Source organism: Tyto alba, unplaced genomic scaffold, assembly GCF_018691265.1.
Source record: "Tyto alba isolate M040663 unplaced genomic scaffold, T.alba_DEE_v4.0 Super-Scaffold_6, whole genome shotgun sequence".
Taxonomy (NCBI): domain Eukaryota; kingdom Metazoa; phylum Chordata; class Aves; order Strigiformes; family Tytonidae; genus Tyto; species Tyto alba.
The window spans coordinates 4,744,695-4,762,342 of NW_024881327.1; the positions used below are offsets into that span (position 1 = coordinate 4,744,695).

The 17,648-nt window shown below is 44.3% G+C and overlaps 1 protein-coding gene across 2 annotated transcripts; it reads left to right on the forward strand.

Moving 5' to 3' along the window:
- The first annotated feature begins 7,343 nt into the window (after positions 1-7,343).
- Positions 7,344-14,934, forward strand: NPY1R (neuropeptide Y receptor Y1). 2 transcript variants are annotated; one of them, XM_032983980.2, is made up of 4 exons: positions 7,344-7,452; positions 9,480-9,584; positions 10,263-11,047; positions 11,168-14,934. In XM_032983980.2, the coding sequence occupies exons 3-4, from the start codon at positions 10,346-10,348 to the stop codon at positions 11,624-11,626; spliced, it is 1,161 nt and encodes a 386-aa protein (XP_032839871.1). In that variant the 5' UTR covers positions 7,344-7,452; positions 9,480-9,584; positions 10,263-10,345; the 3' UTR covers positions 11,627-14,934. The 2 variants fall into 2 exon arrangements, with proteins under 2 accessions (XP_032839871.1, XP_032839872.1); XM_032983981.2 differs by lacking the exon at positions 9,480-9,584.
- Positions 14,935-17,648: the final 2,714 nt, after the last annotated feature.

Consider the following 17,648-nt stretch of genomic DNA (forward strand, 5'->3'; position numbering starts at 1 on the left):
TGATCATAGCCCAATTACAGGGCTACTGGAGAACTGAGTGACGTGCAGGTCTCTGGGAGCACAAGTGGCAGAATCTGACATGAAAATGTAATGACTTTTCCATTTGCCAAGGCACCTCTTCGACAGTTGATATTAACGCAGCGCTGCAGAAGAGCTGTCAGTATAATTAGCCTGTGAAAGACTGTACCACACAAAGACAAAACAGCTGGATCAATCATATTTTAAAATAACTTTTGAAAAGTCCAGTTTGGTTCCTTATTTAACTTAGGTTAAAAAAATATTCGTTTTAGGGTAAGTGATCAGGAACAACTGACCTTAACCTTCAGCATATGAGCTCAGGATGGCGAGGAAGATTGCGTCCCATCTCCCTTCGCCCGCTTCTGCATTATTCACCACCCACTGCTGGTGAATCACTGCATGTGCAAGTGGAGCACAGGGAGCTGCCAGGTGGAAGTGACGTGCCAATCCATCTCATCATTTTAAGATAGCTCTCCTGTTAGTCACAAAGGAGAACATAATTCATCCTTTTTAGGCCTGAGCAGCTGTTCTTAGCATTTTCGACCATCTTCCCACCTAACACTGACGGCTTTGAAGCTTTTCACGTAAATATTTGACCTGAAGATAGAAACCCACTCTGGTTGTAACCTGCAATGGGAGGGGGGGAGGGATTAAGACCATCTCCCAGGGCACCGATTCACCGGGATGTCCCTTGTTCCAGGACAACTTCCCACATTGATGGCCCCACTGCTTGAAATGGAAGCAAACTCTTGGAAAGAGTGAAGTTTTGGAGACAATATATCTTTCTGTGAAAACTTCTGGCTACAGCAGACTGACATTGTCTTTCAAATACAAAAAAAAAAATAAATCTAAATTTGCTGTCAGAGCCCACAGCTCTGACACAGTGGGAAATTATGGTTTCTTGCATTGCACAGCTATGATTTGTGTGGGATACCATTGCACCTCCATAAAGGAACAAACAGCCTACCTTCGTGTTGACCATTTCTAAGGCAGCAGTCACCTACTACAGTTTCCCAAACAGCCTCCAGAAATTACACGTATCTTAGCAAGAGCAGTCAGTAAGACAAGAGTTTCTATCTCAAAGCAGTTTTCTCTAAGAATAAAATACCATCCTTGTTTTATTAGTTGTCTTATTTCGGGAGGGTTCATCAACCAGTAATGTCCTGTCAGATGTGGGTTGGTTGCTTTGTATTTTCCCCCCCAGACCTGTAAATAACTGCAGATTTGTCTCAGCTGTATTTGGACAATTCATCGCTGATACTTGTGCACATCATGAGGCCATTACTATTCAGACCATTATCATTTTTTTCCTTTTCATTGTTTGTGTAGCTCTGTCTTGCCAGTAATACTACTGAATAATAAAATAGGTGATCTGGAGATTGGAAAGGTACTGACATTAGAGATATCTAATGTCGGGACTGAAAACGGGTAATGGTACAAGTTCCCTAGAAACCAGCCTCCGTAGGGTTGTCAAAACCATAGAGGAGTCCTCGAGGAAGTAAGAGATGGTGATGATGAAAGACAGCTGTTCTGAAAGAGCTGGGGAAGAAAAACGGTGCATTGGAGAGTGAAGGCTGGGATTCCCGAGTCGGAAGGACACAACGGCAAATACAGGAGAGAACTCTCTGGTTACATGAATACAGATTAATTTTGGTATGTTTCTTACCACATTCCTGAACGAATCTTTTGGGAGTATCATCCTAGTATCTTAGAAAACTTAGCCTCTAAAGGCTAGCGGTGAAAGACATGAAGACTCAAAGCTCTGATGGAAGTCGGTGAGAACTGATGAATACCACAAAAATCAAGGTCTAAGCCACCTAATGTCCAAGTTCCACTGTATGCAGTCAATCATCCTGCGTCAAAGCTTGCCATGAGTCAAAGTCTAATGTTATCATAAAGTCTGCTACCAGCAGAGCACCTATCCATGGGCAAGCCAGTCTAAAATGGTGGGACACAGCTACTACAGTGTTTGCGGCTTTTTGTGAGATACATACAGAGCATTTCTGATGGTCAGCATTTTTCACACAGATCAACCCAACTGTTACCCCCCACAAAAGTACTACTAAAATACTATTACAAAGCACTGTTAAAAATACCACTAATGTCTGGCCTCTGTGTGGCCCATCCCTTCCACAGATTCTTAACTTGCATAAAGCAGCTGGGCATGAAGGCAGCGAGCCTTGGACTACTGAAAGGGTTGCAATGGTTGAGATGTCTTTGTGGTGAAAGGCAGGACATCTGATGGGTAGCTAATAAAATACTTCCAAGGGTGAACATGTAATTGGTCATTTTTCCTGCCTAACGTGTCATCACATTCGTTGGCTGGTGTTATACACACTGACTATTAATGTCCCTTCTGGATGATCACGCTGAAGCACAGGGCCTACTTCTGCTTCATCTGAAGCCCGATGAGAGCTTGTGTATGAGTGTACGTGAGTTTGAACATGAATGGACAGAGTGGGGTGCCTGTAGCAGAAAACATGACTTAGTATTTTAGCCAGGCGGACATAATTTAGGTTATATGTCAAGCAGTCTCTAAGTAACATTGCATATGATCAGGATAGCTTTACACTAGTTAGCTTGGCTGCATTGTTGAAAATGGAACTGCAGCAGCAAGACTCTCAGCAGAGATTAACCACATAATCATTCATACAGCTTCTCTGGGTTTGTGACATTAGCAGTCAAATGAAGTGTTGTTATGTTTGGTGTCAGTTGCTGTCGTTGCAGAATAAACATGCTCTTAGCTAAATTTGCTGCTATCCTCATTGTACTCAACAGCAGAATTCCTATTTAGTCTGTTGCTGACAGGCTTTTGCCCCAAGAAGCATGAGTTCCCTTATCTGTGAATAGAGTAATGTGAAATGCAAGTATTTCAGTGGTACCGACGTTCATTACTAGCAAATGAAAACAATAAATATAAAGTTTAAAAAACCTTCAGAGAGTGTTTCCATTCATTTCCATAGTGGTGACTTCAGTTCGTTTTATAGACAGTAGAAACCACAAATGACTCTCAGGGTGTTCTTTCCCTTGGTGGATTTTAAGTTTTGCAGAGGGATTGCATTGCCTGAACGTGTGACAATACATTGTAGTGAAAGTGACAGCCTCGTTTTATGACATCTTTTCCGGTTTTGAGAGTTACAGTGAGAGAATTTTAATGGTTTGATCTCTTGGCATATTTTTTCCATGTGTTTCTTAAAAACGTCTTCTTCCCTTCTCAGTGATTTTGCTTCAAAGAAATTATGTATTCTTTTACTCAGGCTGTTCTATTTCCTTAGTTGAGACACACTTATGTTCTGTTTATTGTACTTATTCTCTTTTTGTAATGTCTTGCCTTCACACAAATGAACATACGCACACAGATAAGCATGGCCTTCTGGTCCAGGGTGCCTTTGATGTACCGAAAAAATTTCCTCCCTGGAAGAGGATAATCTTTAACACAATGGCTATCTTGCTACTTCAGCGTTCTCGCGTCCTGACAGTGGTCAGCACTAGAATAAGAATTACTGAGAAATCATTTGATATCTTTGTGACCTCAGTGCTCCAGCTGGAGACACTCAGCTTGGTGTTGAGACTGCAGATGCACAGAATAGCTAGAAACTGCTAATTGCCTGAGTTTCCTACAGAACATACCTGGTGCTCTGCGGCATTTACTGCACAACATGTATTTTCTACAGCTATAGTGGAAAGACTTTGAAAAGAGCCTGTTGTTTGCTAGAGTGATTATTTATTAGTGTGCTTTAGTGCCCACATGTATGTGAAGTGCTTCAGAGAGGATCGATAGAGCTCCAACAGACTCAGTCATCTGAGGTGGGCACACAACAGTATGGCAGAGCAGGAAGCTTGCAGTAAGACTTGGGTTATAGCATGTGTGTATGTATATATGTATATATACACATATGTATAGCACATATGTTTGAAAGGCTCAGTGGCCGAGGCAGCCCTTTCCATTGCTCCACTGCCCTGTTTAAAGCCTGACTTTGCATCCATCTGTAGTGTGAACAACTCTATCAATGCTTGCTGCCATCACTGTGAGTTCAGGTCACTGAGTGACATGTAGGATCTATCTTGGCTCTCCTATAGGTAATTATTATATTTACGTAGTATGAAAGAGGTATTGTGAGGCTCTTCCTCCACCTGTGTTTATACGATGTTTGAAATGATAAACTGTTAAAACATGAGGTCTTATGAATCATTTAATTTCTTGCTGAAATGGAGATCCTCATGACTAATGACAAAATGGAGGAGAAAGAAGATCATACTGATCTGAGACTTTGGAAATTTCTGTGGCAGAAACAATGACATGTCTCTGTTTGGATTTTGCTGGAATAGCACATGAATGCCTCTGTGGTAGGTTAATCTATTAAAAATAGAGTAAGTAGGATGGTGAGAAACACAGACAAAACTAGCAGCCCCACACACCCTTCTCTTCCCAGGCTCAACCTCACTCCTTCCTCCTGACTCCCCTACACTCCCACTGCCCTGGGCAGCACAGGGGGACGGGGCATGGGGGTTGCAGTCAGTTCATCACACGTTGCCTCTTCTGCTCCTTCCTCCTCATGCTCCTCCTCTGTTCCATCATGGGGTCCCTCCCACAGCAGACAGTCTTTCACGAACTGCTCCAATGTGAGTCCTTCCCACGGGCTGCAGCTCTCCGTGAACCGCTCCAGCGCGGGTCCCCTCCCATGGGGTGCAGTCCTTCAGGAACTGACTGCTCCGGCGTGGGTCCCCCACGGGGTCACAGATCCTGCCACAAAACCTGCTCCTGGGTGGGCTCCTCTCCACAGACCACAGCGTGGAGATCTGCTCCACCATGGTCCTCCATGGGCTGCAGGGGAACAACGTGTGTCACCGTGGTTCTCACCAGGGGCTGCAGGGGACTCTGTGCTCCGGTGCCTGGAGCACCTCCTGCCCCTCCTTCCTCACTGACCTGCGTGTCTGAAGAGCTGGTTCTCTCGCATTTTTCTCACTCCTCTCTCTCTCAGCTCGTACGCAGCATTTTTGAACCTACATTATCACAGGGGCACCAGCAACATCACTGATGGGCTCAGCTTTGGCCGGTGGTGGGTCCAGTTTGGAGTTGGCTGAAAATGGTTCTGTCCAACATGGGGGCAGCTCCTGGTGTGTTCTCACAGAAGCCACCCCTGCAGCCCCCCCGCTACCAAAACCTTGCCGTGTAAACCCAAGCCTCTTATTCTGAACTGGTCCTAAAAATGTATCTCTGCTCTAGATACCCGTTGGCAGAGTACTACAATTCTATATCACAGAATGCTTATTTTAATTTTTGAAATTGCCATCTTGCCCATATGGGTAAGAGCATTACAGGGAAGTAGGGAGATCATCCTTGCATAAAAAAAACAAAAAAAAAAAACAAACCAAACCAAACCAAAAAAAAAAAACAAAAAAAAACCCAAACTTTTTCCCTGCCTAGAAATACTCTTAATGTCCTTAAAAGTCTCTATATTGGACAATAATTATCTTTTTTTTTTTTTTTTTTTTTTTTTTTTTTGTAATGTGAATGGATCATTCCACATCTATAGCAATTGGAGTCCTCAGTTCTACATGTCCTGGAGTGTCTCTGCTTCAGACAAAAGTATGCTCTTTATCGGATCTCTGCCTGAGTGTAACTGCCTTTGCTCTGCTCAGACGGAGACTGGTGCATGTTAATGACCCACATATGACTGAAGTTCTTGAGCGGCATTGTAAACAGCCTGCACTTATCTTCTGGCTGCTGCTATTAAAATGTCAGCAGTGCCCCGGCTACTGGTTTATAGCAACCTTGAGGTATGCCTGCACTTTCCTTTCCCACACTGCAGACTGCAGTTACGATGCAGTTGAGCCAAGATCCTGGAAATACAGTGTATGCATCAGCCTCAGTGCTGGGTTCTGAAACTGTGAGGCTCAGTCTGCAAAAAATGTCACAATCATTTCTTATGTGCAACCAATTTTTAAGCTATAATTAACATGGTTCCTCTCTTGAGAGTTATCTACGATGTAACAGTCTTGCCGTATAATGGGAGTATGCTTGAAGGCAAGAATGTAAGAACATGTAATTCCTTACACTTGAAAAATTAATCTGGAGCCTTGGAAGAGTTAGGGCACTGCTGTTTTCCAGGAAAACCAAACTCCTAATACAGCCTGCAGGGTTTGTCAGGGCATTATCAAAATGCTGCTTAAGTTTACCTGGATAACTTCTCTCAGACTTCCAAACTCATTGGGTTTTATGCCCACTGAAGTAGATCTGCAGCAGTGCTGTTTGTGAGTGAGAGAACAAGGTATTTCAAGATCATGAAAAGAACAAATAGGAAATGAACATTTTCATTTTGCTTTTTACGAATTTGTTCAGTAAACAGTATCCTCCTATAGCTAGTAGCAGTTTACAGAGCTATTCATGCCAGCTGCATTAAAAAAAAAAAAAAAAAAAGGCAAAACAAATCAAAACAAAACAACAACAACAACAACAAGAACAACAAAAAAAGAAGACTGGTTGCTGGAAGCTGGAGTTTTCAAAAGAATTAGAAGAGTGGCCAAGGCAACATCCACTACCTTTCCAGCTCTGCATCTTACTATGGAGATTTGTTCTTTATTTTCAGGGGAATATCCCACTGCTCTGTATGAACCTGCAGAAATGCCATTCCTTTTCCACGGGCCATACAGGATGGTGAACCACTTGGCTGGGATGAATTAGAAAAATACCCACAAAGACCACAGTGACAGCTGTATTTTTTTGAGGTTTGATACCGTATTGACTTGTTTTAATTTTAAAATAATTTCTTCTTAATTCTAGCTGGAAAAAAACCAAACCAAAACAAAACAAAACAAAAAACCAAACAACTAACCAAACAACAAGAACAGCAACTTGACAATTCTTATTAATCCAGTCATCGCTCTTCATGATAAATACAGACCAGAAGCTAGTTGTACTGGTTTAAAAAGCCAAACCCGAACTTTGTTAACTTGCTCCTTATACTTAAATTCACCTCCTCGCCCCTTTTCCAGCAAAGCTTCTATTTCCATCTTCAGTTTGGCCACAAGATGGCAATAACTTGCAGACAAAACGCTGAAACAGCCAGACAGCGATTTAAAACTGTCTCCCTTCCTGAGCTTTTCCCTGCGCTCTCCCCCCTCCTCTTTTGTTTCAATATTTAATTGCATTTATTTCGGAATTACTAGGCAACCCACCCCCAGATGTGTAATTTAAAGGTGATGTGCTTGCAGTGAGATTTTCAGGATCCGCTCAGCAGAGCACCATCATGTGATACCGGGATAAGGTGGAGTTCGGCTTTAAGGGGGAGTCTCCAGCCCTTCCTCACCAATCTTTAGGATCTGAGCTGGAGGAATACCAGAGGATCCTTCCCCTTTCCCTACTCCTTCTCCTCCATCCAGCCTCCCGAGCCAGCCCCTGAGCAGACCACAGACGGGCAGGGCAGTTGCAAGGTGAGTTTCCCCTTCGGTTGCTTTCCCACGCCTGTGGCTGGTTGCGTGCTGCTCGGGCTGGTGCTTGCTCGCTCTCTTGGGTGCGGATGACAAAATCCCAGGGAGGGGTAGGCTCCAGGTTGGACTTGTGAGCGGCTGGGTGAACCGTTGGCTTGGGCTGACGGTGTTTTATGCTTCCTTTTGAAGCGCTCCAACAATTTTGCAGTGCGTTTCCTTCCAGTCGCCTCACGGCACGTTACTTCACCTTTGCTGTCTGTTGGTGCTAAACTTTTGACCCAAATCCTCCCGGAGAGTCGGGAGGATGTATGTGGCGGGGGAGACTGTGGAATCACCTGGAGGGGTCTGCAGAGCTGTGGGCTCTCCCCGCCTGGCTCCAGCACCCAGGATGGGCAGGGATGTCCCTCCTGGCTCCGGAGCTGGTGGGGCTGGGGACAAGGAACAGTGCAGCTGTCCAGGAGATGCGATTTCACCCCCTCCTGATGTCCGGTCCGTTTTGGAGAAGTGGGCAGGGAGGAAGGACTCCTTGTCACTTGCTGGCAGTGCTGTGTTTCTGAGCTGGCTCCCAGCCATGCTCTGAGGTTGCATCTCTGCTGTGGGGAGAGGCAAGGGAAGAAGGAACAGTGGCATTTTCTGGTTTTGAGTTTGATATTTAATAAATAAGCAAGAGCAGAGCTTGGCTAAGGGAAAAGCAAAACCAAGAGCCTGAAACCCAGGCCACCTCGTTGCTGTGTGCAGTTTGGTCCCGGCTGGTGAGAAAACCTGCCCAGTTCTCTCCTTGCAGGACACGGCTCCTCACCCACTCCGCTCCTGCCTCCGCTGTCCCATCAAGTCCCAGGGCTGGGCTGCCCACCTCATGCTGTACGAGTCACAGTGGAGACCGTGATTAAATCCAGATGTTGATTTTCGGGCTGGGCTAAAGTCATATTCTTGGAATGGAGGAGTCCTGGCTCTTGACATCTCCCGCACACTTGTCCTTTGGGTAAAGCACCTGCTTCTGGCTCTGTCTGAAGCGGTGCTTCAAGAGGCCCTGGGGGCTGGAGGTTCTTTATTGGACCCTAAAACAGACTTCGGGGGCTAGGGAGACCCTATAAATTTAGTTAACAGAGGCAGCAGGTCTCAGAGATAATGCTCAGGTGCACACCTTGCTGTTTTGAAAATCGGTGTAGCCAAGTCTCAGGCAGAGATGTCTTTTGTCCGAAATCACCCATGTTAACTTTGACAGTAAAATGTCACTCAGAGGTGAGCTACATCGCCTGTTGCTGTTTCACGTAGCCACGTGGTGAATAGAAAGAGCCAGCAGAGCCAGCTGGGGTGAGCTGACGATGCCAGCGAGAGGCCATGGCGTTGGCATGGTCGTCCTTAGGCTGACCCTCCGGACGAGCTGGAGCTGCAAGCCCAGCCCTTGCACCCCGGCTCTGCGGACGCAGCCCCAGCTCTGCTCCCCAGCACCTGGCTGGTTATAAGGGTGTCTGCCCCCAGCAACAGAGAAAGAGGATTCTGCACCAGAGACTTAGGTGGCACTGAGACAATATTGTATCAAGTATCATTTAAGACCAAAAGCTCACCCATTCGGGGGGACTTTTAACGAAGTACATTTCAGTGGGCAATGTTTTTACAGCTTTTGTGATAAGTGCCATATGGAGCCGGGTTTGAAACCCACTCGTGTGAATTTTAAGCAGCATTACTTTCATTAACATAACCTAAGGTTAAGTGAGCAATAAATTTAGCTCATGAGGGAGTGGGCAGAGGGAAAGTTCCAGATTCGGTGGGGCTGCCACTAACGGCAAGTTGCAGTAAAGGTGTGTGAGGTTATTTGATTATTTTCTTTTTTTTTTTTTTTTTTTTTTTTCCCTCTTCATGCTGAACACATATCCCTGTTTCTCCCATGTTAAAATCCAAGGCCTTGCAAAAGTGTGGTTACTTAGGCGTGCGTATTTGTCTTGGATGGGTAAAGAAATTTTCAGCAGTGTTTCATTTTTTGCTATTTTTTGTCTTTTGTCTTGTTTTGTTCTTTCTTTGCTGCACAGTCCTGCTAGCTGAGATTAAGGTGTTCAGAGTTCCTGATTTGCCTTTGACTCAGTGCCAGTGCTGCTGTGGGCACTCGGCTGCTCAACATCAAGTGGATGTTTTAGGTAAAAAAAAAAAAGAATGCAGCAATTTTTGGAGTAATTTTTCCACCCATCACACCAGCCCGATGGGGTTTCCCCCCGCTTTGCGCGATGGCTGGATAGAATTCCACTTCGGGCAGCTTGAGAAAGCAGACCTTGGAGGATTGAAGTTGTAAAAAGGCGGCGTAAAACACCGAGTGAAGGCTTCGCTGGCGGCAGGCTGGAAGCGCTTCTCAGCTCGTTATTCCGTGCGACCTGTGCCGGCGGGGAAGGGCTCGCGTCCCCCGCTCGCCCACCCGCGGTTTGCTCCTGCCTGCCGCCCTTCTCCCCACGGGGATCTCACACACACACCACCACCCCCCCCCCCCCCCCGCCGTCCGTCCTCCCGCCGCGGGGCTTCCCCCCGGGCTGCCGCGCCGGTAACCCCCCACCCGTGGGGCGAGCGGGGCGGCGCGGAGCCCCCCAACCCCCCCCACACCCCCCCCCCCAACCCCGCCGTGGGCAGGCGAGCCCTGAGGGGGGTGTGTGTGTGTGTGTGTGTGTGTGTGGCTGCTCCGCTCCCCCGCGGGACCCTGCCGCGCCGCGGGTGTGTGTGTGGGGGGAGTGTGTGTGTGTGTGGGGGGGGCTGTGGGGGGTGTGTGGGGGTGGCAGGCGCCGTGACGTGGGGTGACGGGCCGTGCTCCTTCCTTCCCTTCTCCGCAGGCGGTGCGAGGGGGATGCGGCGGCGAGGGCCGGGCTGAGGCCGCGGCGCGGCCGGCGGGAACGGGCCGGGGGCCGGCAGCGAGATGGCCGCCTCGGTTCTCGGAGCCCCCCTGGGCAACGTCTCCGGGCACCTGAATTCCTCGGAGAAGAACTCGCAGCTCTCGCAGTTTGAGGATGAGGACTGCCACGTGCCTTTGGCCATGGTCTTCACTTTGGCCTTGGCTTACGGGACGGTGATAATTCTGGGAGTCTCTGGGAACCTGGCCTTGATTGTCATCATTTTAAAACAAAAGGAGATGCGCAACGTCACCAACATCCTCATCGTCAACCTCTCCTTTTCCGATCTTCTGGTGACCATCATGTGTCTTCCCTTTACCTTCGTGTATACTTTAATGGACCACTGGGTTTTTGGGGAGGCCATGTGCAAGCTGAATCCCTTCGTGCAGTGTGCCTCCATCACCGTCTCGGTCTTTTCGTTAGTCCTCATCGCTGTCGAGCGCCACCAGCTGATCATCAACCCCCGTGGCTGGAGGCCGAACAACAGACATGCCTACGTGGGGATTGCCGCCATATGGGTTTTAGCCACGGCTTCCTCCTTGCCTTTCCTGATCTACCACGTCTTAACAGATGAACCCTTCAGAAACATAACGCTCGATGAATATAAGGACAAATACGTGTGCTTGGACCTGTTCCCCTGGGACACTGCCAGGCTTTCTTATACCACGACGCTGCTGGTGATTCAGTACTTCGGACCGCTTTGTTTCATATTTATTTGCTACTTGAAGGTAAGAGAGAATCCTCTTGCGATACGTACTTCTTTCTGTCCGGTGTTCGTTTCTCCTTGCAGGGATGTTGGCTGTAGGTTGAATCATCCCACGTGTTTCTCTTTGTTGAATTTCCTGCAGATATACATACGATTGAAAAAAAGGAACAACATGATGGACAAGATGAGAGACAGCAAGTACAGATCCTCTGAAACCAAAAGGATCAACATCATGCTGATCTCAATAGTGGTCGCATTTGCAGTTTGCTGGCTGCCTCTCACCATCTTTAATATCGTCTTTGATTGGAATCACGAAATCCTGCCTGTCACTACCTGCAGCCACAACCTGCTGTTCCTGATTTGCCACCTCACCGCCATGATTTCTACCTGCGTGAACCCCATCTTCTACGGGTTCCTCAATAAGAACTTCCAAAGGGACCTGCAGTTTTTATTTCATTTTTGTCATTTCCGCTCCCATGAGGAGGATTATGAGACTATAGCCATGTCTACCATGCACACGGATGTTTCAAAAACCTCTTTAAAGCAGGCAAGCCCGGTTGCATTTAAAAAAATAAGTAGCGATGACGATGACAAAATATAAGGAAGTAATAAAAGTTCTACACTGAACTGCTGGAAGTGTGATTGCAGGTGAAACGTGTCCAAGGACAAGCACAATTACATAACGAGTACAGAATGGGTAATGTTCTTCTTTTTCCCAGGAACTTTGGTTGTTGTCACTTTGAAATTATATGCTGTGTGGTTTTGCCCCTTTTACCGCTTTAATGTTCTCAGCAGTTATATCTGAATCTTATTATAAGACATAGTCGGACCTGCTACTACCTATGGTTTTCATCAGTTGTCTTTTGTTCTGTTTTCTTTGTACAGTTATGTGCTTTAGCACAAAGATATATTTATTGATTTTTTTTTTTTTTTCAAATAAATAGTTTTCAGGAGTGTCCGTCGAAGACCATTAGAAACAATATGAACCAGAGGGAGGCTGTCACTACAGAGGGCACCCGTCCCAGCATAAAATTAGGACATTCTGATTTGAAGAGTTCTTCTTTTTTTCAATCTGGGTTTTGATCGATGTTAAAATCCTGTAAAATCAGCGTAGGCACGCAGAAAATGATTCTGTGAAACCTGTAGAATATGTTAAATGGGGACAAGCAGTTGTCTCAGTCATAGAGGCCATTCAAGCTGTAATCACTTAGGTTCAAAGGCAGGATTAAGAGAAAAATTCTGCTCTCATTTATGAGAATAAAGCCCTACAGTAATTCCACAGAGCACAATGGGCTAGCTCTGATGTTTCACCACAGCAAATGAAAGCACAAATGGGCCTTCAGTCCCAATTGATTATAGGTGATTTTAATAATACAGGCTTTTTAATTTAAAAAAATGCAAACCCCGTTTTCATCTGCCATCACTGACAGGAGTTAGTGTTGCTGGAATGAAGTGCACTGCCTGTCCCACGCCCATGAGCCATGTAAATTCTCCTTTAGTCCTGGGTCCAGAATCTAAAGGGAGATGGGAGTGTTCACCATCTGGACAAGATGCAATTCCATCCTCGCAGGTGACAGCGAAGGTCAGGTCTGGTATTAAAAAAAGAGCTTCAGCTACCTAAGTCTTGTCATAATATTTAGTGATAATCTATATAAATTATGTATAGTCTCATAATATTCTGTGTTCAGATGCAATGGTATAAACCTGGATTATCTCCAAGACAATGGATGGTTTAATCAAGAGCTGCAAAATATAAAAGGAGGATATGGATATAGTTTGGGTGTAATTGGTATCTTTAGCTTCCAAACTCACAGTTTCCACAGTTGGCTGAAGTGCAGAAACATTTGCCAAATATACACAATAGATCTCTGCGTGTTATTGCTTAAAATATATATCCTCTAATTACATAAAATATACATGACTAGATCCCCAGCTGAGGGAAACCCACATAAACTGACTGCTGTAAATGAAACTAGAACAATATCAGCCAGCTGAGGTTCTGTGTAATACAGTGTACTTTTCTGTATAATCAATGCCTTTTTGAATAATCAGCTTTTAAAAATTACAATATAGACCCTATTTTCTCTTAGCAAGGCCACTTTAAACTGTTCTGGCAAAGAAGAGGGTCTTAAGAATGGATATAAATGTAAATGTAGCATAAATGGAAATCTGACCTGATATCTTTCCGAGCAAAAAGATCTCAGGATGTAATGGTGAATTTAATATGTTCTAAATTTGACATGGATAAATGCCTAAGAAATGAAAATTATTTGGTTTGCCAGTATTTAAAAGTAAAAAATTGAGCCTTGTGCTGTCTTATAAATAGTGTAGAATATTAAAGTAGCAATGTGTTCTTGTGCATTATAATTCCATGTATTTCTCTACTGGTGGATAATTTAATTAAAAAGGAGGTTTCTGTGGTTGAGAACAGAGAGGGAATGTAGAAAATGAATTATAAGACAGAACTTTCTTTCAGAGTTTGCCCTTTTGTGTTTTATGAGATTTCCCTTTTCTGGGTGGTTTTCTACGGAGAGCGTTGCTAATAATTTGGCGAGAGTCTCCTGAAATAATTCCCCCCTCGTTTTTTGATAATTTTCATATGCTAAGGGATGTGTATTTTCATAAAGAGATGCAGTGTAGAAAAACGGTCATGTTTTTCTATTAAGAATGTCACAGTGGATCTTTCCCATGAGAAAAAAAAAATTACAGTGAATTTTATGGTTTTTGCCACTTTGAAAAAAAACCACTTTCTTCCAGCCTAGTGAAAGAAGAAAACATAATTATTTGAGAAAGTGTCCAGTTAGTTTGCTAGGAGTTTTTGATCAGGCTGAATTGAGTGTTTTTACAGCATAGGTGCGTTGGAGCAACTTTAGAGGAACCTGCTGGTGCACAGAGACCCAGCACTAAAATTCCTAAGATGTCCTAATGTTTGGAGGTCTCCAGTGGGATAGAAACATAATTCCTCCTACGCCAACCTTTCTCCTGCTTGAGGAGAAAATCATACAGCCCCTCTCAAACCGTACAGCCCATCTGCCACCATCCCATACTGTCTCCAGAATGCGCCGGGTGTTTTTTGCCCACCAGCACCTGCTGAACAAGGTGAGGTGTAAGTAGGAGCGTTCCTTTGGCTCATCTCTGTTAAGCTCAGGAGCCGTTTTTCTGCTGCACTGCTGTCCTAGGATCAGGCTTCTCTCCTGTGTTTCCTCACTTCCCTGCTAGAAGCCTTTCTGAGCCTCGGCCAGGGACGCAGGCTGGCACATCGTCGTACAAACAGCGCAGGGGATCTGCCTGAAACGACAGTGGAAATGAGCACAGTGTAAAGAGTCTTCAGCAGGAAAAAGCATCTGGAGGATTTCAGAGGCAAAACTGCTGCTCTTCTGAAGAATTTGTTACGAGGACAAAGATAAAAGCAGCCTCTCCGAGGTGCTGACCTGACATCTGCAGGGTGTAGATGATATTCCCTGAGAGCAGTATTTTTGTCTTTGGTTTCATGACTTGACACTGGCGTCTTCAAAAGCCACCGGACACTTTCCTCCCCCAACACCTGGCTACAGCACTAATCCTCTTTTTCACTTCCAGAGCTCCAGCATGGCTTCTCATCGTCTATATGCTAAATTTCTTTACAGTGTAAGCTGTCGGGTTTCATGTTGAGCTGTCGTTTCTGTCATTCTGATTTGATATTTGTACCTCCTATGTGCTGTTCTGTCAAGCTCCCCACACTGCAGCACATGCTGTTTCCTATCTCGAAAGCCTGAAGATCCCTCATATTCTTTCAGACTGGTAGAAAAGTTTTACTGACAGAAAAACAGAAGAGCGAAGGATCTATAATGTATCTTACTATTTACGTGCAATACATTTCATGTCAAATCTACAGCCTTAAATGACAAATGTAACTATTTAATAGCCTTAAATGACAACTATTTAATAAACGTTATTATCTGCTTCATTTGTCAGTTATTTTATCATCTTAAAATTCACTTTTATCCACCACAGACCTCTAAAGGTTCTGCATAATCTAAATACACCAGTGTGTTTGTATGACATCTTAGTAAATACTTCTGTATTCCCATATTGGGGTTTTTTCACATATGTCTTGGTTGTGCCATTGCCACTAGGCACAGCAATCCACAACTTTCACATCTTCATTTTAAAAAAGGGATAATAATAAAGGAGCCAAGTAATTGACAGTAATGCCTGCTTTTGGTAGGCTAGGAGAAAGATGGATATACCACACACACACACACACACACACGGTTTATCCCCATCATAAAAAGGACAGATTTAAAACAGGAAAAGGAGTTAACATGACAGGACCCCCCCCCCTCCCCGGTCACTTGAGCTGATGCTGACTGCCTCTCATCACTGATGAAGGTGTGAAGGGCTAAGGGTTCATATAGTCTGATTCTGCTGCCTTGCAGTACAGTACCAGCTATTCCTAATGGATCCTAAAAGCAAAAGTTGATACCGATTTAGATTCAGACTGTAAATCAGCATAAGTTTAAATCCAGGGCTGTTCATCAAATTCTGGTTCTGACCTCAGGAGAATGTTCTGAGATCAATGGAACTGGAGAATTTGCTTAATCATTTGCCTAGGCACTCTAGTGAATAAAAGTGCAGTGCTAGCTGGCAGCTCACATTCTTTCCTAAAAATCAGATTTTGGATTTCAGCTTATTATAGGAATAAATCAATGGCATGTAGTTTTTATCTGGATTTTGTCTGGAGTCCAGTGCCTGACAATGCTTCAGTTTACAGCTTTGGTTCATAGTCCTAATTCCTTGGATCAAAGAATTTACCCAACCGGTGCATAGGGAATGAAGACAATAAGGAAACTTTTTTTCTTTTCATATTTTTAAAGCATACATAAGAGTAGGAAACATGAGCTTAAATAATACCTATGTCTGCAACAGATTTAATTAATTCAGTTGAGTAGAAAGGATAGAGAAATAATAATTGTAACCAAATAATAAGCTTTGTTGACAGCTGTTTCTCAGCTGAAGGATATTTACAACTCCAAGCTCTACCATGTCCTCTTTGTTTCTGTGTTATTTAATAAGTGGTATCTGCCTCCCTGAGTCATTGCTAGATACCCAAGTCATTACTAAAGTTGACGCGAAAGAAAATTCTTTTCTTCTATCTGTGTTTTGCAGAATTTAAAACACTTAAGGATTACATGTAAGAGGAAAAAAATGCGACCAGCTTTAGTCTCTTACGCTTTAATTAACCTGTGGCCAGAAATAACTTGCATTCAATATTTCTGCCCATGCAAAACAGTGTTGATGGTCCAGTTGAAGTTGGTATTTCAAAGATTAAGGACAGCATTCACAAAGACCAACTTCAGCTGGAGGATGGCTGTTTTCCTAGCCTCCTCCCGTGGCAGCCCAACGGCACTCACACCTGCCCTACCCGAGGTGCTACGCATCTACCCAAATGTCTTTTTTCTCCATTATCTATACAGGCTGCTAAGGGACGGCCAGCTTCCAGGGCCAGCACTAGGCCAAGTGACTACTGCCTCCCTTCCTCCATCTTCTGTGGTGCTTCTGCTGTCGCTTCACCCTTGGCAGCTGGTTTATGGGGAAGTCATAGGAATTTGTGCTCTGATTTTGTAAAGTCCCTGAGTATATGGTAAAATTCAACTCTATACAGGACAGTGCTTGAAATAGTTCCTTCCGTTAATATTATCTCTCAGCAAGTTTCTATTAGGCAAGTTTCTCAGAATTTGCACTCCATAGAAGTACATCATTTACAAAGCCTGTGTAGGAATCATGTCCATACTGAACGTCCAGCTCATTGCAACGAAGCTGACAGCACACACTGTATTGTGTTTTCCAAAGGTCTGGGTTGATGATCTGGTTTTCTGACATAGATCAGGCTTAGCTGAAATAAATTTGCACTGGATGCAAATGGGTTTGAGATTGCTACACCAGAGAGGCTCTGCATGGTTAATTAACTTGCCACAAATTATGCAAAATTTCAGATATACAGGGAAATAGATAGAGTTTGGAAAAGAGCAAAAAAGCAGAAGATCTGGGTGAAGCCTTGATGCATTCTGTCAGATATATACAAAAAGACTCAAAGGGAGACGCAGACATTTATTTATTTTGGGGGCCAACAGGCTGACAAAGAAATGGGTTTCTTTGGGCAATGTGTTGGTCAAAAAAGGATGTGTGACAAATAGGTTCTCTGCTCCTGTTTTCAGAAAAGGGATACGGATCTTCATAAATGACTTTGAAAATATGATTTAAGATTCTTCACCTTAGATTAATATAGATGTCTTTTTGAGATGAAGGAAACAAAATGTTTTTGGCACAACTGAAAAATAACAGCTTTTCATTGCACCCACCCACTGCACATGGGTCCATTTGCCTTCACTTCTGCACAACATGGAGAACATCTGCTTACAGCTGGAGGAGTAACCGGATCAACAAAGCTCTCCTCGTCTCTCTTGGTTTGTGTTCACACTGATACTGTGCTGGTGTTTTTCACTTTGCATTTTGTTTTTTTTTTTTTTCCCCCAGAAGCTATGACATTTTTATTATGCTATTTATATTGTTTCTTAATAAAAGCTCTCTGTGAATAGATGTTCTTGAAAGATCCTATTCAATGTGTGCTTGAACATATGGGT

Bases quoted from the DNA above. Each gene is read 5' to 3' on its own strand.
- NPY1R (XM_032983980.2), top strand. From the start codon at position 10,346: ATGGCCGCCTCGGTTCTCGGAGCCCCCCTGGGCAACGTCTCCGGGCAC. The intron at 11,048-11,167 runs GTAAGAGAGAAT...AATTTCCTGCAG, and splicing joins TATTTATTTGCTACTTGAAG to ATATACATACGATTGAAAAA.